At 43.9% G+C, this 25,117-nt stretch overlaps 1 protein-coding gene across 1 annotated transcript; it reads right to left on the bottom strand.

Annotated features, from left to right (window-relative positions):
• Positions 1–1,011: 1,011 nt before the first annotated feature.
• grm6a (glutamate receptor, metabotropic 6a) lies at positions 1,012–23,800 on the bottom strand. Its single transcript, XM_073471134.1, has 16 exons — positions 23,743–23,800; positions 21,934–22,569; positions 20,294–20,510; positions 19,574–19,709; positions 19,288–19,442; positions 18,868–19,008; positions 18,590–18,790; positions 14,420–14,559; positions 14,182–14,304; positions 12,928–13,192; positions 7,425–7,660; positions 7,138–7,299; positions 5,632–5,781; positions 4,063–4,203; positions 3,708–3,823; positions 1,012–2,717 (listed from the first exon to the last, which is right to left on the bottom strand). The coding sequence occupies exons 2-15, from the start codon at positions 22,522–22,524 to the stop codon at positions 3,734–3,736; spliced, it is 2,748 nt and encodes a 915-aa protein (XP_073327235.1). The 5' UTR covers positions 22,525–22,569; positions 23,743–23,800; the 3' UTR covers positions 1,012–2,717; positions 3,708–3,733.
• Positions 23,801–25,117: the final 1,317 nt, after the last annotated feature.

The following is a 25,117-nucleotide window of genomic DNA, read 5'->3' as shown; positions in this document are numbered from 1 at the left end:
AAGGAGAAGTCAGAATCTGTTTTTGCTCTCACGTTTTCTCTGACTGAAGTTGAAGTGATCAGTGTTTATGGTCTGTGTACTTCCTGTTGTGTGCCTGCAGGGGGCAGAAACCGACTGTTCAATCATACTGCTGGTTCATCACAGTGATGTCAGAAGGCGACTGAAGCTGATCAATAGATCAAACTGACCTTAAGTCAATTGTTACTGATCTTACAGTGATATAGTAATCAATATATCAAGGCTGTGGTTATTGATTATTTCCCCTCCATCTGATCACAAAGTCTCCTGTTTGTAGGATTAATGATTAAATCAATCAAAGTTAGTAGAAAAAATCAATAATCTGATTTCAGTCATTGATTCATTTTTCAGTTCAGTTTTATTTATGTTGTATGTTGTACATATGTTGTATATGTGTTGTATGTGTTGTATTTATGTTGTGTGTTGTATTTATGTTGTGTGTTGTATTTATATTGTATATGTGTTGTATTTATATTGTATATGTGTTGTATTTATGTTGTATATGTGTTGTATTTATGTTGTATATGTGTTGTATTTATATTGTATATGTGTTGTATTTATGTTGTATACACAGTATGAAGAAAGTTTAATGAAACATCCATCAGTTTTTAATATAAACAGTTTCTTATTCTCAGAGCAGAATCAAAGACTCACATCAGAAGTATAAATACACAATAGATACATTAAACATATATACAGCATATAAAGTATGTGGACTTTTCCTTTAATTAACTTAATTTGAAACATTTGATAAATCCATTACTGATCTACCAAACACGTGATCAATATATTGATCAATGGATCAATTATTGGGTTTAATTAAGTCATTTCAATGGATTATCACAGGAGTAAAAAGATAACCATAAATATTATTGATCTCCATTTATTGATCTCATTAATAGGTTGGAAAGGTTGGAAACACTGGTGTTTATCCTAACCCCTGACCCCTGACCCCTGACGGGTCCTAGGAGGGTGCCTCCACATGGCGTTCTACTGATTTAATATCAGACACTGGTTCTTCTACTCATTTATTATCAGACACTGTTTGTTCTCAGTGAGGTTGAGGAAGTTTCAGGTTTTTTATTTTAGGAAGAGTTTATTTTCTGAACCTGACACAGAAAATAAAAAAAAGATGAGATAAAAGTTGATTTTTGATCGTTGGAAACAGAAGACAGAACAATCATCCAGCAGCTGACTTTAACAACATTTCAGACTGAAAGTAAACAGTCACAGAATCATTAGAACATTGTGTGTCGTGAGCAAAAGCTCCAGAACAGCTACTGAATGGACCTGATGAGACTGAGACTTTGTCAAATTGAACTGGATCAGTTTGTGTAAGAAACAAATGAAGTCAAAGTCACCCGATGTTTTCTAAACAGCCACACAGGAGAGGAGTGCTCAAAGTTATTGATTTGGATTGAAGATATTGCAGAATCTGAATCTGTCTTAAAAACCACATAATTCATAAAACTTTACTTTGAAACCAGTTTATGCTTTGACATTTCTTCCTGTAGAGGTTTGGATCACATGACTGAAAGAATGAAACTTGATTGGACAAACGTCTGATGGACTAATATCCCCCGACTGGCTGCATGTTGAAATACATGAATATTTTATCTTTAATATATGCAGTATATAAAATTATTAATATTATTACTATTATTTAAGATGGATCCGATCCATTAACACGTGAGTGTTGAATAAAATCTGAAACAGTTGCAGCATCAGTCAGAAACACAAACTGATCCTGAAGCAGCTGCAAACGAATATTTTATCACCTCGTGTCTGAAATATTAATTTGTGTCTGAACGAGACTGAAGAGACGAAGACAAGAGACGACGCTTCAACATGAGCCAACCAATAAATAAATTAAAGACGAGCAGCTGCAGTCACAGGAAGTAAAAAAACTGTATCTGAACACAGGACGAGGTCCAGAGCAGGAAGACGGCTGACAGACAGACAGGTGGACAGTCAGACAGACAGACAGACAGGTGGACAGTCAGACAGACAGACAGATAGGTGGACAGTCAGACAGACAGGTGTTCAACAGGCTCTGAGGGTGAACTGATGAAAAAGCTCAGGATGAACAGGTGAGTCCTTCAGGTGAGTCTGAGTGTCTTCTGACCAGTTTAAAACAGGAAGTCCTCAGTTTAGCAAAACCAGTCAAATCTGATCAATAACTAACAAAAGACCAATCAGCTGATGCTTGATTGGAATATTAAACTGTGCTGCTGGTTGGATTCGTCAATTTGCATGTTCTCCATGAGTCGGTGTGGGTTCCCTCGCCGTCACAAACATCTATGTTGGTGTTACAGGTGAGGTGTTCTGAGGACAGGTGCTGCACACTGTAAAATGTCTGTTCTTCATAATGAAACTAAAACTGTGATGTCACAGAAACAAAAATGCTGAACATGTTTAAAACAGAACGACTCAGATTCATCGTCTGAATGTCTGAGCTTCACCTGAATGCACCACGAGGACAACTAACACTTTCTGCTGAGGACTTCCTGTCTGAACCTCAGAAACCCTGATTTTCACAACAAAGCCCTGTGGATAGTCTTATTTTGAAATGACCTGACACACATGAATGTGTTGTTAGTCAGTGTGTGTGTGTGTGTGTGTTTGGGGGGGTAGTCTGGCAGGTGATCTTCATGAAGATGATGTCATCAGGCTCTGGACAGGGATTGGTCAGCAGCTGCCTGAGAGGTGAGAATAAAGACATCAGTGAGGGGTCAGGTCCTCATTATTGATCACAAACTGCCCCGATAGATCATTAAGTATTGATCATTGAGTATCAGTGAAACTGATCAGGACTCTCAGTGAGTTCAGTAAAAAGGGTTTATCTGTTTGTCTGCCATCATCATAAAGACGTCTTAATAATTGATTATTGATTGATTAAATATGTTAACTGTCAGCAATCTTTCACTGTTGTTTCTGGTTAACATCACTGTTCTACGACCCCGTCTGTTAAATCTCACACAATCAGCTGTTTCCTCTGACGACCATTTCCTTTCTCAGAGATGAGATCTGATTGGCTGACAGACTGTATTGATCAGACAGGATATTGGAAACCATTCACACTCTGATGTGGTTGAGGAGTGAGGTGGCGTGTTCACACAGAGGAAACAGCAGCAGAAGAAATAAAGTTTCTTTCCTTCTGCAGGGAGTTGAACTGTCACCTGCCATGTTAGTGCCTTGCTCCAGAGTACACAGCAGCTGAGCTGTTAACATGAATCTTTAACACGCAGCTGAAATATTCAGCAGCTCCTCCAGAAATATCTTCCACCCGTCAGGAATCATCTCCATCCTGCTCAGCACCACTGAGCTCCACCCACTGACCATATACGGAGAAAGCTCCGCCCCGTGTCATCATCACACTGAGCTAAAAAAAAGCACGAAACTGTGATGACTTCAGATTTCATCCTCCTGCTGTTCCAACCCTGTTTACAGGCTGAAGATGATGACAGGCTGAAGATGATGACAGGCTGAAGATGATGACAGGCTGAAGATGACGACAGGCTGAAGATGATGACAGACTGAAGATGATGACATGCTGAAGATGATGACAGGATGAAGATGATGACAGGCTGAAGATGATGACAGGATGAAGATGATGACAGGCTGAAGATGATAACAGGCTAAAAGTGTAACTGCAGTGTGTTTAACTGTGTGTCTGTAAGTTTCAGTACCTGTAATTTGTAATTTTACTGCAGTGTTACTGCGATCTGTCAGGCTCAATCTTTGTCTCTCCATTCTGTTTCTCATTTGATGACTTCTGAGACAATCTGGCAGCCTGAGCAACAGCCTGCAAAACAGCAACACAGCAACTATCAGAGCAGGCAACACAGCAACTATCAGAGCAGGCAACACAGCAACTATCAGAGCAGGGAACACAGCAACTATCAGAGCAGGCAACACAGCAACTATCAGAGCAGGCAACACAGCAACTATCAGAGCAGGCAACACAGCAACTATCAGAGCAGGCAACACAGCAACTATCAGAGCAGGGAACACAGCAACTATCAGAGCAGGCAACACAGACACCTTGAAGCTTCTCTTCCTCTTCTGGACATTCCTTTCTGGGTGAAAAATGATGACGTAGACCTTCGGCATGTACAGCATCCCGAGAGACACGAACGCACTGAGCGACATGGAAACAGTCAGAGTGGCAGTCTGGATGAACATCTGTAGAGACAGAGAGACACAGAGAACCTCACCACTAGAACCACAGACATTCACCAACAGAGAACCTCACCACTAGAACCACAGACATTCACCGACAGAGAACCTCACCACTAGAACCACAGTCATTCACCGACAGAGAACCTCACCACTAGAACCACAGACATTCACCGACAGAGAACCTCACCACTAGAACCACAGACATTCACTGTGTTTTCTGCTGCCTGTGTTTCTGTTTGTTTCTGTCTGACGCTGCTGGTTTCCGTCGTGTTATTTCAGGCTTTTATTGTCTCTTTTATCTGTTTGTTGAAGCTCTGTGTAACTTTGGTTTGAAGAGTTATTATTCTATAATTACATCCTGTGTTGGATTATAATCTATTTAATCCAGCTGCTCCACTTTGTGTCTAATTCTGCAGTCGTTTATCTCTCAGTTAAAGACTCTCTGTCCCTCCCTGAACTCACACTGAACCACACAAAAACACTAAAGCAGCTTTAGTTTGATGCGTCGGCCTGATTTCTGTCAGTTTATTCTTCTCTCCTCACAGGAAACTAAACTCAGTCTCTCCTCACCTGTCTGTCTGTCTCATCACCTGTCTGTCTTTCTCATTACTGTCTGTCAGCTGTGATGTAGCTTTCTTGTCTGTTAACCGAAAAGAGGAGAAGAAAAGAGATGAGCAGTTGTCTCAATAAGGACAGGTGTCTCAATGAGGACAGGTGTCTCAGTAAAGACAGTTGCCTCAGGTGTCTCAATAAGGACAGGTGTCTCAGTAAGGACAGGTGTCTCAGTAAGGACAGGTGACTCAGTAAGTAGGTGTCTTGGTATGGACAGGTGTCTCTGTAAGGACAGGTGTCTCAGGTGTCTCAGCACAGACAGGTGTCTCAGTATGGACAGGTGTCTCAGGTGTCTCAGTACAGACAGGTGTCTCGGTATGGAGAAGTCTCTCTACTGAAACACGTGGACACTTTCATGTGGACTCTTGATTTCACATGAAGACAATGTTTTCAGGAGGAGGTCTACAGAAGTTGAGACAGACTCCTGGTCTCCTTAGTCCAGAAACATCCTGACAGACTCAGACGGCTCTAAGAAAGAGAATTAGCTTCCGGTTGCCGTGGTAAACACTGGCTCCAGTTTAGTTGCATTACAGAATACTGGGAACACAGGTGAGCAGGAAAAAAGTTGGGAAAACAAAGACAGGAAGTGGAAAGTAAAACATGACATACCAGGAGAGAACCTACAAAATAAAACAGGAAATAACTGAACCTAAACCTAAAACCTAAACCATGACCAGGCCTGTCTATAAGCTGCTTATAACAGCCTCTCAGTCTCACACACCCATTTAAGTACATTTTTGGTCTTTCTCCCTTCAATCTTCCATGCCCCCTGGAGTCAGTCATGATACCTAGTCCATCCTGGTTTGTCCTGTTTCTTACCTTCTCGGTGGACTGGGCTGTACCAAAGAAGATTGGTACAAAGGCGAGCCAGATGATACAGGTGGTGTACATGGTGAAACCAATTGGCTTGGCTTCGTTAAACGTCTCTGGAACACCACGACTCTTCACCGCGTACACCGTACATGTTACCTAGCAACAAGAATTATGCATGTTACGTAGCAACAAGACAATTAATACTCGTTATTGGTCAATCAATGTGACATCAGGAGGGAGGTTCACACCTTCAACATGAGTTGATCAATAACAGATCAATGAGGGAAAAACACATCAAACGGTACACAAAATGCAAACTTTAATAAGGTGATGTCCAAAATGCAAAGTGCAAAAACTGGAAACAAAAAGGCAAGCAAAGGAAAAAAAACAAAGACTGAACTAACGACTGGACTTCAATACAAGCAAAACTAACGAGGAGATGAGGTGCAGGTAGAGAGAGGCAGAGAAACACAGGTGAGGGAAATTAGAAGAGGAAAGCAGGGAGAGAAGGGAGGGCTGATGAGGCTGATGTGAGACAGGTGAGGAGGGAAAGTCAGGCCAGGGAGAGCACAGGAACACAGGAACACAAGAACACAGGAACCCAAGAACGCAGGAACCAAGAACACAAGAACGCAGGAACCCAAGAACGCAGGAACCAAGAACACAAGAACGCAGGAACCCAAGAACGCAGGAACCAAGAACACAGGAACGTAGGAACACAAGAACACAGGAACACAAGAACACAGGAATGCAGGAACACAAGAACACAGGAACACAGGAACACAAGAACACAGGAACGCAGGAACACAAGAACACAGGAACGCAGGAACACAAGAACACAGGAACGCAGGAACCAAGAACACAGGAACGCAGGAACACAAGAACACAGGAACGCAGGAACCCAAGAACACAGGAACCAAGAACGCAGGAACACAAGAACGCAAGAACGCAAGAATGCAGCAACACAGGAACACAAGAACACAGGAACACAAGAACGCAGGAACACAAGAACGCAGGAACGCAGGAACACAAGAACACAGGAACACAAGAATGCAGGAACACAAGTACGCAGGAACACAAGAACACAGGAACACAAGAACGCAGGACCACAAGAACGCAGGAATGCAAGAATGCAGGAACACAGGAACACAAGAACGCAGGAACACAAGAACGCAGGAACACAAGAACGCAGGAACACAAGAACACAGGAACGCAGGAACACAGGAACGCAGGAACACAAGAACGCAAGAACGCAGGAACGCAAGAACACAGGAACGCAAAAACGCAGGAATGCAGGAACGCAAGAACGCAGGAACCCAAGAACACAGGAACGCACTAATGCAAGAACGCAGGAACGCAGGAACACAAGAACACAGGAGGGAAACAGAACACTGGGAATACAGGTGAGCAGGAAGTAGACAGTCACAAAAAGACACTACAAAATAAGACAGGAAATAACTAAACCAAAACCATGACAACATTACAAGGACCAATACTGGATCAATATGTTACCATGAGTACGATGCTGTAGCTGAGGCAGCAGATGATTGACAGGTCAGACATATCACACTTCAGGATGCCTCGGGCTAGGTTGGGGTTCGGAGGGCGGAGCTCCTCGTAGTCGATGATGGTGTGAGGAGGGATGATGGCGAACCACACAAACACACCGAGGACCTAACACACACAAAAACGCAAACACACACACACACACACACAGACACACACACACAGATAAACTTGCATCATGTGACAAGCTGCTGAAAGAGAAGCAGGAAGTGATCTGACACTTGAATTCTCACCTGGACAGAGATGAGGACGAAGGTGATAATGAGCTGGGAGGTGGGGCTGATGAATTTCGGCGGGGTCACCGACCTCTTGCCTTGTTCGAAGATGCGGTAGATGCGGTTGGTTTTGGTCAACATGGCGGAGTAGGTGATAGCCATACCAAGGCCCAGCAGGAGCCGCCGGAAGGCACAAGCCACCACACCTGGCTCTGCGATCATGAGGAAGGTGATCAGGTAGATCAGGAAGATACCTGCAAAGAAAGAAACAAATGATGTCATCCTCAGTGCTGATGATGTCATCTTTACTGTTGATCATCTCACGCTTCTCTCCGTGTCGATAAGTCTTCAGCCCTTTTCACACATGCACTCTAACCCCTTGATTGCACTGGGCATGTGTCCGTAACCCGCCGTGTCCGTTATTTCAGCATTTCTCCTTGATTTTTGTGCTTCTACTGTGGTTGAGTAGCTACATAGTTAAATCGTTTGTGGTCTTGCATTTCTATAGTTCTTTTCCAGTCTATTCACCCATTTATATTCATACACTGATGGCAGAGGCTGCCATGCAAGGTGCCGACCTGCTCAGGTTCAGTATCTTGCTCAAGGATACATTTCTACATTTCCAACTTTATTGTGCAGTGTTTTGTTTTGAAAACTAACTGGATGCAGTGGGCCTTTTTGGCTGCGTGACTTCCTGTGTGGCTCGATCTGCTCTGTGCAGATTGACGTGGCTGCAGTCCACTTCTGTCAAAATAGACTGCGTAAATTCCCTGCAGAGCACCGCTGGTGCAGCTGGTGGAAACACGAGCATTCAACTGAAGGGCTGCGACTGTATCGTGGCTGTAATGCAGCTGTGAGTTCTGCAGAACATCTGCCCAGAACATTTCCCCGCTCGGTCTCACACTTCCATATGACTCATCCACGCTGCTGCTGGACACAGATCCAAAAAGCTGCATCTTCCTTTCTACGATGGGATCTTTGTTCATGCAGTGTAGCTGCTTCGTATTCTTTTCTGCTTGCCTGTATATTACTCTCTAATCTTTCGTTGATATCGCTGAAACATCCAAATACACGTAGTATTGATATCAACACAAAAACAGTCATCAATACGGAGCAGTCTGTAGCCGCCCCTCGCCCAAACCATACAGAGAATTTCTAATGTGTGAACACGTCTGACACGGAACATCTGCTGCTGAATATCCTGATCTGATTCTCGAGATTTTGTCCAAAGTTGATATGTGAAGGGGCTTTACAGTCCCTTCATCGAGCACTGGGACCTCAATGACATCATCATCAAAAACTATGGGGTTGGGGATTAGTGGAAGAGAGGCCCTGTAGCAAGATAGGAACACATGTAGTATGAGCAGTGTGTTCTTCAAAGACTGATGGAGAACCAGTTCAAAACACAGAAGTGTGAAACTCATGTTGTTTGTGGGGTTCACGGTGGCTGCCAGCGACATTCAGATGGATCCTGGCTAGGTCAAGGTCTTCTGCCTGGCCCACCATCCTGGCTCTCCTGTGTCAACACTTTGGATGGCCTTGATGAAGAAAGACTCTATATGAATGACAATATATGACCAAAACCAATATGTCTCTACCAGAGATGGTGTAAACAAGGCCATTGAAGATATCAATATGATATTTCATAAGGCAGCTGTTAAAGCTGACCTCATAAAACAAAAATGGAAGCCTGTTAAAAGGCAAAACGCTGACAAATGGTTTGATCAAGAATGCAAGACCATCAGAAAAGACCTGAGAAAAATAGCACATAAAAAACATCGCCAACCAAACAACCCAGCCCTACGCATTAGATACAATGACATTTTAAAGAAATATAAATGTACAATATACAGTGGGTATAACAAAATTATACCGACATGAAACTCGAAGATATTGAGAATGCCATTAATCAAAATCAATTCTGGGATATGTGGAACAAGTTCAACACAAAGCAACAGACATTACCCACATTAGAAGAAACAGTTAAAGAGAACCAAAACCCGCTTGATTTCCCAATTACTTGGGAAGAATTGACCACACAGACAAAATGTCTCCAGCCGAGGAAAGCTTGTGGTCCAGACAGCATTAAAAACCAAATGCTCAGATGCAGCAGCCCAGAGCTGCAGGGTGCAGTGTGAAAGCTGTTCAATACTGTGTTACAGTCGGGATGTTTTCCTGACATCTGGTGCAAAGGGCTCATTTCCCCCATTCATAAGAGTGGGGACACATCAGACCCTGATAACTACCGTGGCCTCTGTGTCAGCAGCTCCAGGTAAATTATTCTGGAGTATTCTGAATAAAAGAAAACTGGATTTCCTTGACGAACACTCCATCTTGAGTAAAAGTCAAATTGGCTTCCTCCCAAAACACCGCACCACCGCCATGTATATACCCTTCACACTTTAATTAACAAACATGTTCACCAAACAAAAAGTGGTAAAATATTCACTTGTTTCATTGACTTCAAGAAAGCTTTCGACTCCATTTGGCATGAAGGGCTCTACTACAGGCTCCTGCACTGTGGTACAGGGGGCAACATGAACCATCTGGTTACATCAGTGTGTCTGGAAAATATGTGTGCTGTTAAAATTGGAGACAAACAAACTGAATTCTTCACCCAGAGAAGAGGAGTACGCCAGGGCTGCAACATAAGTCCGACTTTATTTAACGTGGATATAAATTAGGGCTGTCAACGAATATTCTAAATTCGAATATATATTCGAATATTTAAAAAAAACGGAGATTCGATTGTGAAAATTAATATTCGACTGTGGAAAAAAAACACATCAGCGGCTGCTTTGCGAGTGGGCGCACTGCATGACGGGTCAGGGACAGGTCACTTGCACAGCGTCACTCACTGCTGAAAGTGAGACGCGACAAAAACCGTGGCAGATGCAGATGGCAGAGAGAAAACGAATCTGCAGAAAGTTCAGAGCCCAACTCGGCAGCAGAGATAGGGGTTTGGACTCCAAGCAACCTAAAAAGCCCTGTTTGGAAATACTTCGGATTTTGGTCAGTAGACAGCAAAAATGTGGAGCCTCGAGATAAAGTTGTATGCAAGCTGTGTAAGCTACAGTTAGCTTACCATTCCACCACTAGCAACATGAGGGGAGTTTGCGCATAGAGAGAGAGGGGGGCGAGTGAGAGAGAGGTCTACGGTCTTAAAAGTTTTACGGTATAGGCCATTAGTTCATTTACTTATCTTGTAATGTGTAGGTATGTTTTCAAAGACATGTTAAAACTAAATAAAAATACTTATACAAATAGTTATGTCTCGTTGTATTAATTTGTCCTCCTGCGCAAATCTAGATATTTGAATGGTTCGAACCTATGTGTTTTTATTAGAGGGAATATTCGAACGTCATTTTGGAGCAATTTTGACAGCCCTAATATAAATGAACTTGTTGTTGAGTTGGATCAATGTGCTGCTCCTGGCCTCTCCCTCCTAGATAGAGAGGTGAAGTCTCTGTTTTATGCTGGTGACCTTGTTCTACTGTCTCCTACTGAACAAGGACTACAGCAGCAGCTGGACATAGTAGGAAAGTACTGTCAGAACTGGGCCCTGGCAGTAAACATGAAGAAAACTAATGTCATGATCTTTCAAAAACGCCCCAGATGTGAGGAGAACAAACACCAATTTACCATAAATAATCACATCATTGAACGCAGCATGAGTTATAGCTACCTTGGTAAAACCATTACAGCATCAGGAGTTTCAACATGGCAGTGAACGCACTAAAAGAAACAGCTGGAAGAGCCCTACATGCAATTAAGAGAACATTTTATCATTTCCAAATTCCAGTCAAAATCTGGCTTCACATATTTGCTAGTGTCATCCAGCCCACTGCGCTGTACGGTAGTGAAGTCTGGGTCCACTCAGTCATCAGAGCTGAACCCGCTGGGACAAACATCCAGCAGAGTCTTTACATGCAGAGTTCAGCAGACACATTTTACACACACACAGACACACACCAACAAATGCATGTAGAGCAGAATGAGGCAGATACCCACTGATAATTAACATCCAACAGACAACGCTCAACTTTTAACCAGCTGAAATCAGCCAGAGACGCCCTCCACTCCAAAGCCTCCAGACTCAAGAGCTGAGCCCAGAAAAGAGCCCCTATGTCAGCTGGTACTGAGGCTGACCGCCCCCTCTCAGACAGTCTGACCAGCCTCACAACAACACTGCTCTCCAAACACCAATCAGAGGAAAGCACATTATAACACAATGTAAAGAAACCTGCCGGGAACATTGGAAAGAAGAAACTAAAAGCCAAAGTGGATCAGAACGTTATCTCGCCCTAAAAAGAGACGATGAAGAGCAGAACATCTCTCTGCTGTCAGAGATAGGAAGCAGAGACAGATGCTCACCAAGTACAGGCTCAGTGACCACAAACTGACCATCCAAACAGGAAGACACAAACAATCACGGCAACCAAAAGACAACACAACATGTGGTCGCTGCTGGACAGGTGAGGCTGAGACAGAGATGCACTTTCTCCTACAATGTAAAGCATTCAACGAAAGCAGGAACATTTATTTTAACAAGTTCAACTCCGTAATCTCAGAGTTCAAAGAGCTGAACGACATATCAACATTAAAAATAGAGAAGGAGACAGGGCATACCTGTCAACATGCCACAACCTGAGGGACAGTGAGTGACCGACACACACACAAACACACACACACACACACGTAGGCACATGCACACACACACTGTATATACTGTATATATAATTAATGTAAATCAATCTTGGTGTTGTGTTTGTGTTGTTATTTGTTGTGTTCTGTCCGAGTGTTTGGACGAGTTGTGTTTTGATGCTTTGGCAACATTGTTGTTAAACTTTCATGCCAATAAAGCCCCTTTGAATTGAATTGAATTGACTCCTGGGAAATCTCCCATCATGTCAGATCCAGCCACTCTACCTATCCTGAAGTAAACTTGGTGTTCTCACCATTTCCTGTCACCTGAGCCACACCCAGCTGATCACCTATTTCTGATTCCCTCATCAGCTCAGGATTTATACCAGCCCATTCCCCAATTCTCCACCAGATTATCTGTGTGCCTTACCAGCCACATTGTTCCAGCCTATAACCTACATTTTGGACTTCTCATCTGTGAGTGCTCCTATATACCTGTTTTCCTCTGCCTTCAACCTAAACTCTATCTGTCTGCTCTCTCTGTGACTCCTGCTTTTGTTTGCTGACCTGTTGCAGGGTAAGGTCAACTGGCAGATATGTACAACATCATCAGTAAAGTGAGGCTGATCCTGCAGGTGAAGCACTGGACTCACCAGTGGTTATCTGGTCCAGACCACAGTGGAGATCCTAGTGACTGAGTAGGAGTACTCACCTGTTAGTAGTACCTGTCAGTAGGAGTACCCTCCTGTTAGTAGTACCTGTCAGTAGGAGTACTCACCTGTTAGTAGTACCTGTCAGTAGGAGTACCCTCCTGTTAGTAGTACCTTTCAGTAGGAGTACTCACCTGTTAGTAGTACCTTTCAGTAGGAGTACTCACCTGTTAGTAGTACGTAGCTGAGCTCCCTCCCTGACGCCCTCACAATTGGCGTGTCATTGAAGCGGATGAAGGTGATCACCACGGCACTTGTTGCTAGGATACCGAGCATGGCAAGGGAGGCGGGTACTAGGGCCCAGGGGGAGTTCCACTCCAGTTTGATGATCGGAGTTGGGCGACAGGCGGTTCTGTTGGGGGCAGGGCGCATGTCTGACGGACAGGTCTCACAGTTAAACTCATCAAGCTGGTACTGGTACCCATCACAGAGCTGCAGACAGGTCAGAGACAGAGACAGACAGGTCAGAGAGACAGACAAGTCAGAGAGACAGACAGGTCAGAGACAGAGACAGACTGCTCAGAGAGACAGACAAGTCAGAGACAGAGACAGACTGCTCAGAGAGACAGACAAGTCAGAGACAGAGACAGACTGCTCAGAGAGACAAACAAGTCAGAGAGACAGACAGGTCAGAGACAGACAGGTCAGAGAGACAGACAGGTCAGAGACAGACTGCTCAGAGAGACAGACAGGTCAGAGACAGACAGGTCAGAGACAGACTGCTCAGAGAGACAGACAGGTCAGAGACAGACAGGTCAGAGAGACAGACAAGTCAGAGAGACAGACAGATATTATACATATTATCACAGTCAAACAAAATGTTGATGATGTCATCATTCTATAGACTCAACATCAGCAGCCAATCAAATAAACTTAAACATTGATTCGTCTCATTGGATGAACCTGTTGACTCTCGTCAATCAAACTGATCAGAGGCAGATGTGAGGGACCGCTGGGAACATCTGTTCTAGAGGTCTGCAACCCGACCCGAGCCCTACGGAACCCGAGGTTCGCTGTGAACCTGCCTGTGTTGACCCGTCTGTCTGAAGAATGAGCTTTAAATAGCAGGAAACAGACTGTGACCTTTGACCTCAGACCAACTTTCTGTTGGTAAGTGAGGTGTGGTCAGGCGCACTGATGGCGACAGCACCTGTCGCCATCAGTGCGCCTGACCACACCTCACTTTAAGACCAACAGGCCTACAGGTCTAATGCTGATAATCGGGTTTAGACTCGCTTCAAATGTTGCATTACAGTCGGGCTTATTGTTGGGTCGGGCCTCTAACGTCATGAGCAGTTCATGGGCACAGGCAGACCACGAATCTGTTCTGTCTGTGGGCTGTTTGTAGTTATAATTCTTATATAGTTATAGTTATTGTATAGTTATTGTAGCTTGTTGTGTTGTTGTAGACGACTTGTTACCTCACAGTGCCAACAGCACGGAACTCCTTTCACCATCTTCTTCCTCTCTCCTGGGTTACAAGGAAAACTACAGATGGAGTCAGGAAGAGATTTATCTCCTCCAGACCACTGCATCTCCTCCACCTGACAGACAGACAGACAGGTGGAGAGAGAGAGAGAGAGAGAGACGGGTACAAAGAGAGGGTAAGACAGAATAAAAACAGCAGATGTTTTCTGTTTGATCCAATCAGCTTCTTACATTGAGTCTCAGATTATTGGTCCACTGGCCGATGACACGGTAACCAGGATGGCTGTGATTGGTCATCTGGAACTGGAAGATGTCGTAGCGACCGGGAGCGTCTCCATTCTCATTGAACAGAACAGTCGTACCTGCACTTCCTGTAGGACACACAGACAGACAGGTCACACAGAGAGACAGACAGGTCACACAGACAGTCAGACAGATTATTACCTGAAGTATAAAGTAAAAACAAATAGTTGGGGGATAATAGTTTCTGTACACATCAGATTTATCAATATACGATATGACAATATATCGTGTGGTGATATTTATCGTGATTATCGAACGCTGAATCGTTTCATCGCTTGTTGATCAGGAAAATAAAATGTGAATAAAAACAGGAGGATGTCTCTCTCTTCATCCAGCCGAGTGTCTCCAGCAGCTGCTCACTTTAATTATTAACACACACACACACACACACACACACACACACACACACACAGTGTGTCCTCAGAGGAAACATGTAAAGTGCATTAACTTATTTTTAACTTATTATCTTTCTGAATAAAGAAAAAGCTGCTTTGAAAACCAGAACCTGAACCACACAGAACAAACAGAACATAGAACCTGAACCACACAGAACAAACAGAACATAGAACCTGAACCACACAGAACAAACAGAACAAAGAACCTGAACCACACAGAACAAACAGAACATAGAACCTGAACCACACAGAACAAACAGAACAAACAGAACATAGAACCTGAACCACACAGAACAAACAGAACATAGAACCTGAACCACACAGAACAAACAGAACATAGAACCTGAACCACACAGAACAAACAGAACAAACAGAACATAGAACCTGAACCACACAGAACAAACAGAACATAGAACCTGAACCACACAGAACAAACAGAACAAAGAACCTGAACCACACAGAACAAACAGAGCATAGAACCTGAACCACACAGAACAAACAGAACATAGAACCTGAACCACACAGAACAAACAGAACATAGAACCTGAACTACACAGAACAAACAGAAAATAGAACCTGAACCACACAGAACAGAGCATAGAACCTGAACCACACAGAACAAACAGAACATAGAACCTGAACCACACATAACAAACAGAACATAGAACCTGAACCACACAGAACAAACAGAAAATAGCACCTGAACAACACAGAACAAACAGAACATAGAACCTGAACCACACAGAACAAACAGAACAAACAGAACATAGAACCTGAACCACACAGAACAAACAGAAAATAGCACCTGAACCACACAGAACAAACAGAAAATAGAACCTGAACCACACAGAACAAACAGAACATAGAACCTGAACCACACAGAACAAACAGAAAATAGAACCTGAACCACACAGAACAAACAGGACATAGAACCTGAACCACACAGAACAAACAGAACATAGAACCTGAACCACACAGAACAAACAGAAAATAGCACCTGAACCACACAGAACAAACAGAACATAGAACCTGAACCACACAGAACAAACAGAAAATAGCACCTGAACCACACAGAACAAACAGAACATAGAACCTGAACCACACAGAACAAACAGAAAATAGCACCTGAACCACACAGAACATAGAACCTGAACCACACAGAACAAACAGAACATAGAACCTGAACCACACAGAACAAACTGAACAAAGAACCTGAACCACACAGAACAAACAGAAAATAGCACCTGAACCACACAGAACAAACAGAACATAGAACCTGAACCACACAGAACAAACAGAACAAAGAACCTGAACCACACAGAACAAACAGAAAATAGCACCTGAACCACACAGAACAAACAGAACATAGAACCTGAACCACACAGAACAAACAGAACAAACAGAACATAGAACCTGAACCACACAGAACAAACAGAGCATAGAACCTGAACCACACAGAACAAACAGAAAATAGCACCTGAACCACACAGAACAAACAGAACATAGAACCTGAACCACACAGAACAAACAGAACAAAGAACCTGAACCACACAGAACAAACAGAAAATAGCACCTGAACCACACAGAACAAACAGAAAATAGAACCTGAACCACACAGAACAAACAGGACATAGAACCTGAACCACACAGAACAAACAGAACATAGAACCTGAACCACACAGAACAAACAGAAAATAGCACCTGAACCACACAGAACAAACAGAACATAGAACCTGAACCACACAGAACAAACAGAAAATAGCACCTGAACCACACAGAACAAACAGAACATAGAACCTGAACCACACAGAACAAACAGAAAATAGAACCTGAACCACACAGAACATAGAACCTGAACCACACAGAACAAACAGAACATAGAACCTGAACCACACAGAACAAACTGAACAAAGAACCTGAACCACACAGAACAAACAGAAAATAGCACCTGAACCACACAGAACAAACAGAACATAGAACCTGAACCACACAGAACAAACAGAACAAAGAACCTGAACCACACAGAACAAACAGAAAATAGCACCTGAACCACACAGAACAAACAGAACATAGAACCTGAACCACACAGAACAAACAGAACAAACAGAACATAGAACCTGAACCACACAGAACAAACTGAACAAAGAACCTGAACCACACAGAACAAACAGAAAATAGCACCTGAACCACACAGAACAAACAGAACATAGAACCTGAACCACACAGAACAAACAGAACAAAGAACCTGAACCACACAGAACAAACAGAAAATAGCACCTGAACCACACAGAACAAACAGAACATAGAACCTGAACCACACAGAACAAACAGAACAAACAGAACATAGAACCTGAACCACACAGAACAAACAGAGCATAGAACCTGAACCACACAGAACAAACAGAACAACTTGTGTTCCAGCAGCTCTTTGTCATTAAATCAGGTTCCATCAGTCAGAACGTGACAGAAGTCTTAAAGCATCCAATCAGAAAGCATTCTACAGTCTTAACAGGAAGTGAACATGCAGCGCCACGTGTCAGAAGGCGATCCATCATAACATTGAAGAGTTTCCAGCTTCCATATTGGACGACGTATTTCTGAGTGAAACAGTAAGTAGGTGGGACGTAGCGTAGGGCAGAGCTTGATTTGAACGCTGAAACGTGGGCGTGTAGCGATGGGATAGCAAGAATATGCTAACCCTGACCCTGACCCACGACTGTCAGGAAGAAAGAGACGCAGCCGATCAGACCTATCAGAGGAATCTTTTCTGAGTGGGAATCAATTCTACCCACAAAGTTGTAACCATAGTAACCATAGTAACCAAGCGGTTGCTAGCTAGCTAACTATCTAACTTTAGTGCCACAAGTATTATTGATGGGTGCATGTCTTGATGTTATTGGGTGAAATCGGTTGATTGAAGCCTTCGTGAGAACACAGGAAGAGAACATGATTGGATGATTATATTCTGTGGAATAAGTTGTTGATAGCTGCAGTCATCGGTTTGTTCTGAACTCACAGTGAGAACTGGAGGAGACGTTCAGAGACATTTGTCTGTTGAAGCTGTCAGACGATCTGACGAGCACTTAGTTTGAAGCAAGACTGAGTCCTTAAAGCCAACAAGCTGTCACCTCAGGGATCACCTGACCACCAGGTGTGGGCGTGCAGATGTCAGTCCTGATGTCCCAGTCCAGATTTCTGTCTGATCTCTTGGAACCAAACAGAGTTCCTTACAGGCCACATTCCTAAAATACACCAACATCCTGAATAAGAACATACTTCTCCTGAACTGATTAAATATTCAGACAACTGAGAGGATTCATGTAGAGAGAGACAGGCAGGCAGACAGACAGGTGGGCAGACAGACAGGTCTCATGGCGTGCAGCTCTGGCTCTTACAGATTAATTCCTCTCAGTCTTCCAGCTGCTGTGGTGTCTCGTCTTTATAAAATATGGATTTGAATTCTAACAGGATGAAGCTGCTGCACTTTGTTGTGCTGCTCTGAGAACGTCTCCTCGTCCCGAACTTCTGTCTGTCTGACAGGAAGTCATCGGGTCAGTCCGTCAGGACAGGAAGTCACCGGGTCAGTCTGTCTGTGTTTAACTGGAACGCACAGTAACAGTCCTTGTATTCCAACCCTCCTCTCATGTGGGCTCGAACTCTAGCGTTCCAGTTGTTGTTCTGATGTAGATTTGTGTTTTCTTACCGTTGAAGTTCACCGCTCTGATGTAGTCCAGCAGGAGGCGTCCCTCCACAGGGTCCATGCTGCTGCAGACTCCGAAGCTGCCAGGACACAGATCCAGGTGCATGCTGTGCAGAGCGTAAGCCACAGCGTAAACTGCATCGATCACAAACTGAACCTTCCCCTCCTGCTCGTAGGACGAGTCCCGACCAATCCTCTCCTCACCTGCAGGCACACACACAGGTCACGGTTTACTCATTCCAATCACTTTTCTGGCCCCGCCCCCTCAGGTGTGAGAGTACCTGTACATTTCTTCTTGTCAGGGTCAAGTTTGATTCCAGGTCGGGTCAGTTTACACCTGAAGTCGTCCTCCCAGAACTCATTGAACCAGATGTTCCTGCGGTTGTTCTCCAAAGAACGAGACGTGAAGTACTGATCGAAGCCTGAAACGCACACACAGCCTGTCTAGCTTAATGACAGCCTCTCTGTTAGCATGTAGCAGTGAAGCTAGGTATTGTAGACTGGTACAGTAATAATCCATTAAAGAGAAAAGGTGACTGTGAACATGATCTTCATCCACCATCTGACAGTCTGCTCCCTGTTTCATGTCATTGATCGTGTGTTAAAATCACTTCTGAAACATTTATCTGGACGGAGATCATTTTGGTTTTAAATAAAAACGTGTTGTGTGGATGAAGCCTCAGTTGGTTTTTATTTTTTACCATCTATTGACGCCCGTTTAGGTAGGATGGTGACGGCGCCCTCGGCAACGTCCTCCAGTTCTGCGATAGGTGAACTCTTTGCTCCCCAGCTGTCTGACCCCACAAACAGGAAATGACCCGTCAGGTTAGCACGCCTTGCTGCCTCAAGGACACGCCTATCAGGAAGAGAGGGGAGGAGTCAGAGTGGAGTCAAGGGACAAAGTTAAAAGAGAGAACTGGAGCGAGTTCTAAAAGCTAGCCCGATGAGACGGAGTCCAGCTGATCTGTGGTCGGTTAGCGTTTTTACTTAATGTCGTCCTCGTTGGCGAAAATGATCACTCCTCTGGCGTTACTCGTCTCCATCAGTCGTTTGATGATCTTGTCGAACTCTCCGGCTGTTGGCTCGCGAGGAATCTTCACCGACTGAGCAATACACACCCCACCTAAGAGAGACAGACAGGTACAAGTGGAGACAGACAGGTACAAGTAGAGACAGACAGGAGTGTTTCCACCTGAGCTCATCTCCAGCAGCCACCCACTCACAGTAATGATGACACGAGCATTTATTCACATTGTCTTTTGACTTTTTTCTGAAATATCTGTCAACATTTGTGCTTCATTGCAACGGTTTCATTTCTGGTTCTGGAAATTCTCAATCTTCGTGACTCAAAGACTCAAAGTAACCTGTTTGATACTGTTTGACATTAAAGGGTGTTTACAGTGTAACAGGATCAGAACTATAGTTCACAGGTCAGCTTTGTTTTACTGAAAGAAGCAGAAGACGTCCAACAACGTTCCTGCTGACGTGATTCTCTGTAGTGAGCTTACTGTAAAACTTTATACTATATTATACATTATTATACGTTATACTTCATATATGGCAATAAAGGAAGGAAAAAAGACTTTTGGGAAAAAAAGTCATATTCTTAAACCTTTAAGCCTGTTTACAAACGTCCACAGATAAAATCCAGAACACAGAGACAAAGTTCAACAGAACCAAACAGGAGGACGTAGAACTGTTACGTACCCGCCTCTCTGGAGATCTGCATGAAGGCGTCAACTCCGCTCTCGCCGTAGTTTCCCTCGGAGGCGAGCGTGGACACGTAGTTCCAGCCCAGAGCTTTGACGATGTCCAGCATGGCCTGAGCCTGGTAAGAGTCCGGAGGAACCACCCGAGAGAAGAAGTCGTACCGGTTATTATCGCTGAGTTCTGGAGCCGTTGATGCGTAGCTCACCTGAGGGATCTGAATCAACAACCCTTTGTGTCACTCACAGGTTGTCATGATTCCCAAATGATCTGCATGAACAGTGAGTGTCCAACAGTTGTCCACAGAGACGTGTTTCTATTATTCAGTCCACCTCACTGAATACAGACGGACAATATGATAGAAACAGGGTTCATTACAGGACGGTGTTCCTAATAAACTGGACACTGAGTCCAGATCAGACCACTTTCAGAACAGTTTTATCTTTCAAGAAGTTCACTGTGAACTCAGCTGAGACCTTCCTGCTCAGGTGGTCTGTGTCCAGGTGACCCACACTTTGATTGACAGCTTTCACCTGAACAAACTCAATGAAGCAGACAAGTTCACCTGAAGCAGAACAGACAGGTGAGACAAACTAAACACATGCACAGCACTGGTTCAACTGGAAGTACTGGGACAACAGAGCAGAGGGACACACACACACACATATACACAGGATTAGTGTTGTGTAACAGCCTGAGCTAAATGTGTGTCAGAGCTTCAATAAACTGAATAATAATCACATTAACACACGTTGTGTGTGTGTGTGTGTGTGTGTGTGTGTGTGTGTGTGTGTGTGTGTGTGTGTGTGCGTGTAGATTAATGAAGAAATCCACATTAACGACCTCCTAAAAGCAGACCTTGTTATAACAGTCATCATCATCATCATCATCATCATCATCATCATCATGACGCTTCAGTGGAGCGAAACAAACGACCATCAGCTCGCCGAGTGTTCAGGTTTGATCAAGAACCTCTAACACTGATGTGTGACATCACACCGAGCTCACTCAGTGATTGGTCAGCTGTGTGACAACAGGTGAGAACAGTAAACAGGTGTGAATTAAGATGAGGGGCGGATCTGATGGATCGCAGCTCCTGCACGTGATTGGCTCATTTTTAATGATGTCACACTACATAAAAAAGCTGCTTCCCCAGAGACACCTGCTGCAGCTGTGGACTCACCTGTGTTCACCTGTGTTCACCTGTCTGACACAGACCAGCGCTCACTGTTTGATCATAAATTGATCAGCTGGAATCACCACGGCAACAAACGCTAAACATCCCATGGTGCATCTGTGACCCAGTGACTTAGTTATTTTAACAAATAACACACACACACACACACACACACACACACACACACACACAGTCATTAAAAGCTTTCATTAGAGAGTCAGTCATCAGGAACAAACTCTTTAAAACATTAATCCACAAACCAGACGACTTCATCCTGTCTGTCTGTCTGTCTGTCTGTCCGACTGTCTCTCTGTTTGTCTGTCTTTAGGTCCACCAATATATTAACCACTAGTGTGTAACCTGTATATTAACAGCTGTGTCACCTGTATATTAACAGGTGTATTACCTGAATGTTGTATGTATATGCAGTATGTTATCTGTCCATTAGGTGTACATTATTTACCTCAAACAGTCTCAGGATGTTGGCCACCATGATGGACACCGAGCTGGCTGACGCTCCGATCACTCCCACCACCCTCTCCGGTTTGCGGATGATGGGCGGCTCTCCATTGGAGCAGCGGATGTCAGACGTGTCTTTCTGGATCAGCGCCTGTACGAAGGTGAGTGACTGCTCCAGGGCGTAGGTGTCTCTGGAGCAGGTGTCGAGGATGCGAGCCCCCAGCGTGATGTTGGGCAGCAGCTCAGGGTCACTGTTGATCTGGTCCAGAGCATACAACATGGCCTCCATACGATGGATCCCCTTCTCCTTCTTCAGCTCTCCACAGGGCAGACCGTGAGGGCCGCGGGCGTGGATCGGGAACAGCCCCCCCAGAGTGATGTCACCAGGTATCTTTATGGAGTGGGGGTGGAAGTGCTGGTGGGAGGCACTCACCTGAACAACCTGTCCACCCATCCAGAGCAAAACAGACAGCAGGAGACGGGCCCACAACAAGGACTGATGGGCTGTCTGTCCAATCCAGAGCGAGACATGATGATGATGATGATGATGATGGTGGAGGGGGAGGGAGGAGGGGGTGTGGCCTGATGATGTCATACTGAGGTGACGTTCAAGGGAAACTGTTCATTCTGCTGTGGACACCTGAAGAGAGAGAAATCAATCAATCAATCAATCAATCAATCAATCAGTCAATCGGTCAATCAGTGGAGAGTTTGATTTTGGTGAATCAGGTGACAGTCAATGACATCACATGTCAGACAGCAGTTGATTGGCTCCAGCAGAAAAACAGACTCATATTTCATGTTGTCACATTTCTACTGATCAATACTGAATGATTGTCCTGACAAGAGCTGACATCATTGATCTCAGGTCACCTGATCAAACCACCTGATCATCAATTGAAACTGTCTCACTTTCTGCAGAAACTGTCTCACTGCTGCAGAAACTGTCTCACTGCCGCAGAAACTGTCTCACTGCCGCAGAAACTGTCTCACTTCTGCAGAAACTGTCTCACTTTCTGCAGAAACTGTCTCACTGCTGTAGAAACTGTCTCCCTGCTGCAGAAACTGTCTCACTTTCTGCAGAAACTGTCTCCTTGCTGCAGAAACTGTCTCACTGCCGCAGAAACTGTCTCACTGCTGCAGAAACTGTCTCACTTCTGCAGAAACTGTCTCACTTTCTGCAGAAACTGTCTCACTGCTGTAGAAACTGTCTCCCTGCTGCAGAAACTGTCTCACTTTCTGCAGAAACTGTCTCACTCTCTGCAGAAACTGTCTCCCTGCTGAAGAAACTGTCTCACTCTCTAGGGTCCAATATTAAATATTATAATATAAATATATTTATATTAAATATAATATAAACATATTACATAGCCTATATTAAAACATGAATAAAGATGTTCGTAGCGTCAGATCAGAGAATCGTCTCCTCACAAACTTTAAAAGTTCAACATGAAGAAAAAATGTTCAACATAGAGTAAAAATATCAAAAGTAAACTGTGGTCATTATTTTCATTATTGATTATCTGCAGATGATTTCTTCTCTTAAACAATCGATTGTTTGGTTGAAAAACATCTTAAAAATAAACGATTCAGTGACAAATGATTTATATGACTCTCATCTCTCTGGCACCACAAACTGGCTTCATTCATCGGTTCTGTTGGGATAAACTCGCTGTTGGAACTGGTTTCGTTCATCGGTTCTGTTGGGATAAACTCGCTGTTGGAACTGGTTTCGTTCATCGGTTCTGTTGGGATAAACTCGCCGTTTGAACTGGTTTCATTCACGGATGTTTAATTAATTCAAAGAACTTACCGGAGCGGGATCCCGTCTCGTCCCGGTCTGATGCGAGTCCTGAAGCCGTTCAGCTCCGCTCCTCCGCCGGTCTGCTCTCTGCTGTGAGTCGGTCAGACGTGAAACTCCGCTTCACCTCCAGCTGCTCCTCCAATCAGCGGAGGACTACAGCTGCCTGTCTCTCTCTGTTTAATTAAAACACTCACATAAACGTGTGTGTGTGTGTGAGAGAGAGAGGGGGAGGGGGGGGGGGGGGGGGACTCATCGCTGTCACTTCGGTTCTTAAAATTCACTCAGAGTGGATCATCACTGTCAGAGAACATCTCTGATCATCGTTTGTTTAGTGACGTCTGCTGGCCATTGTGTCTACCTGTCTGTCTGTCTACCTGTCGAGGTGTCAGACAGGTGTTCAGTGTTTTCCTCTTGATGCTCAAATTCACTTTGATCCTCTCTCTCTCACACACACACCCGTCGTGTAGAGAACATCTGTTGCCGTGAGAGCAGCAGCTAGTCAGTCTCCAAGGTGACAGTGATCAGTTAACAGGTCAAAAGGTGACAGTGGTCAGGTCAGTTGAAATGTATGATGGGAGATGTTGTTTGTTAGTGTTTGCATAGAAACAAAGCTATTGCTCAGATCCTCCATCTCTGGAGGAGAGAGTCGGTGCAGAGGGTTGGGGTTAGAGTAAACACCTGGGCCCAGTATTTCAAAAGTGATCTGACAGGATCATCCTGGTCGGATTGGATTAAATCTAGATCTGATCTGAAAACTGGGTATTTCAACACAGATCCAGAGAATCCTGATCCTGAAGATCAGGATTCAGCTCTGGTAATCCAATCCTCCCTTGAATCCAGACAAAAGGCTGGATTTGGGTATTTCAAAACGCAAGGCAGATATCTGGATCAACTTGATACCAAAATTTCAGGATCACTTGAATCCCACCTTAGAGGTGGATTTGACTTGGGTTGACAAAGTCTCAGCTCCACTTCTCCTAGATATTGTTACTTAAGATGTTCATTACACTTTATCTAAAGTGTTAGTGTTTTACTTTTAACAAATAATTAAAGTAACTAAGAAATTTAAAGCATAGTAAAATATTTTTGACCACACTTTCTGAAACTGCTGTAAATAAAAGTAACAATTACAGACCTATTTCTCAAATTCTAGTTCACCGAACATTGTAACTTGCATGTACCAAAACATCAGAGAAAGACAACAGGAATGCAGGATCCAAAGAAAGTTTAATTCCAACAAAACAAAGACATTTCAAATAATGTGGCCACTGACTAAAACAGGACCGAACCCATCTCAGAGGTCAGAAGTGAGCTGTTTCTCCAATAGCTTTATTTTCAGTTCCGTTTTTTCTTTGCTGAAGCAGCATCAGCTTTATTTGTTCGT

This window comes from Pagrus major, chromosome 7, assembly GCF_040436345.1.
Source record: "Pagrus major chromosome 7, Pma_NU_1.0".
Taxonomy (NCBI): Eukaryota; Metazoa; Chordata; class Actinopteri; order Spariformes; family Sparidae; genus Pagrus; species Pagrus major.
Note: the sequence above shows the minus strand (reverse complement) of the source record. Positions and strands in the feature narration are given on the sequence as shown.

Excerpts from the sequence above, each read along its gene's own strand:
- grm6a (XM_073471134.1), bottom strand. The coding sequence starts at position 22,524 with ATGACATCATCAGGCCACACCCCCTCCTCCCTCCCCCTCCACCATCAT. Across the intron at positions 18,791-18,867 it reads TGACAAGAAGAAATGTACAG|GTGAGGAGAGGATTGGTCGG; the intron begins GTACTCTCACAC and ends GTGTGCCTGCAG. Across the intron at positions 14,560-18,589 it reads CAGAGCGGTGAACTTCAACG|GAAGTGCAGGTACGACTGTT; the intron begins GTAAGAAAACAC and ends TGTGTCCTACAG.